The 1,887-nt window shown below is 47.4% G+C and overlaps 1 protein-coding gene across 1 annotated transcript; it reads left to right on the forward strand.

The window, feature by feature from the left end:
* The first annotated feature begins 398 nt into the window (after window positions 1-398).
* On the forward strand, window positions 399-1,300 carry LOC144704844 (uncharacterized). The gene has a single exon (XM_078577400.1). The coding sequence runs from the start codon at window positions 468-470 to the stop codon at window positions 1,128-1,130; it is 663 nt and encodes a 220-aa protein (XP_078433526.1). The 5' UTR covers window positions 399-467; the 3' UTR covers window positions 1,131-1,300.
* The last annotated feature ends 587 nt before the right edge of the window (window positions 1,301-1,887 follow it).

Genomic DNA, 1,887 nt, shown 5'->3' on the forward strand with positions numbered 1-1,887 from the left:
GCAGGTTCATGCATGATACAACCACAGCGTTATCTTATCCGTCGAATCGTTGAGGAGAAACCACTGGAGCTCCGAAGGAGAGGGCCAATCATCGGACGAAGATTCAATACCGAATGGAAAACAGGCAAATATGAGAGAACGATGATCTCCGGCGGGAGCCCACGTACGAATCCTGTCCATGGGCCTCGCTTGTCCTCATACGCCGACCGGCCTTACGCTATAACTCGAGACAGCGAAAGCTCATGGGATAGACAAAGTGCTCATTAGAGAGACAACAAAAAAGGGATAGAGAGCAAGAGTGAGAGGGAGAAAGAGAGACGGAAAGAGAGAAAGAACGGCAGACAGAGAGAGAGAAGGAGACTCCAAGGACTGAGTCCTCTATAAAAAGAGGGGAAAGGCCTAAACTGCGGTACAAACCCAACCAATCTTCAGTGTTCAGTGAATAGAAAAGTGCGAGCATCAACAAGATGAAGAACTCTCTCTTCTTCTTCTTCCTCGTATTTGGTTGCAACATCCTTCCCTTACTAGCCTGTAACTACTGCCCTCAACCAGTACGTTCTCCACCACCTCCTCCGCCACCGCCAAAACCCGTCCCCTGTCCCCCACCACCATCTCCTCCATCACCATCTCCTCCACCGCTATCCCCTCCACCGCCATCTCTTCGACCGCCGTCTCCTCCACGGCCATCCCCTCCACCGCCATTTCCTCCACCACCATCTCCCCCGCCACCATCTCCCCCACCGCCATCTCCTCCGCCATCTCCTCCACCGCCATCCCCTCCTCCGCCATATCTTCCTCCACCTTCACCGCCGAAGGACGTCCCGTGCCCACGATGCACGCCAACGCCGACGCCGCCAACGCCAGTCAGGGGCTGCCCTATCAACGTCCTAAAACTTAGTGCTTGTGTCGATGTTCTGGGAGGGCTGATTCGCATCAGCATCGGTCGCAGAGCTGCTGATACTTGTTGTCCTCTTCTAAGCGGACTTGCAGACTTGGACGCTGCGTTGTGCCTCTGCACTGCCATCCGCGCAAAGGTTCTCAGCATCAACCTGCTTCTTCCCATCTGTCTTGACCTTCTGGTTAATGGCTGCGGGAAGCATATTCCCCCGGATTTCAAGTGCCCAAGTTGAACGGTGTCGTCTTGTCTTATTACCGCATACTACAAGTTTCTGTCGAATAAGATCAGCAAGGGGCCCATGAATTCCAAGGGAGGGCTGTTTGTCGAAGAATATCCTGGGAAGAAATGTCTCTCGCTGTTATGTTTGGACTGTATTTATAACGTGGTGCAGTTTAACTTTTACATGTTTCTTTCGGATACTCCGCAAATCACTCACAAATACCATTGGAGAGATCCATGAGTGTCGTCTTCTCCTCACCTCCTTATCAATCTTATCAAACTATTTATCTTTTTATGTATTGTGAACCAAGGAGGGATTGAGCAAACTTTATTGAGCAAAAAATGAGGGATTACTGGCTTTAATATATACCAGAGGGAGAGGAGTTTTAAAACGAGGGATGACAGTTGGCCCGAAGATTTGAGAGAATATATATACGAACAAAATATAGTTCAATTTCATATTCTTTTTCACACGTTTTCGGAGTTCAGGAAACAGCAAGAAATAAAAACAACCAAATATATGCTAAACATCAACATGCCGGGTAAAAGCTTTCAAGGCAAATTGGTTACTACCGTTATTAAAAGTTTTGACGACATATAAGTTCTTTATTTTTGGGTTCAAACAAATGGATAACTCACTGGGATGCATAACCTACATTAACGTAACATGAACGAATGTACTTATATGAAAAGAGCCACATGCCAAGAAATTAGGTCAGTATGCCTTACGGAATAAGAAAACTTAGGTCACATGGAATATCTCAATCTGT

Source organism: Wolffia australiana, chromosome 6 (genome assembly GCF_029677425.1).
Source record: "Wolffia australiana isolate 7733 chromosome 6, ASM2967742v1".
NCBI classification, from domain to species: domain Eukaryota; kingdom Viridiplantae; phylum Streptophyta; class Magnoliopsida; order Alismatales; family Araceae; genus Wolffia; species Wolffia australiana.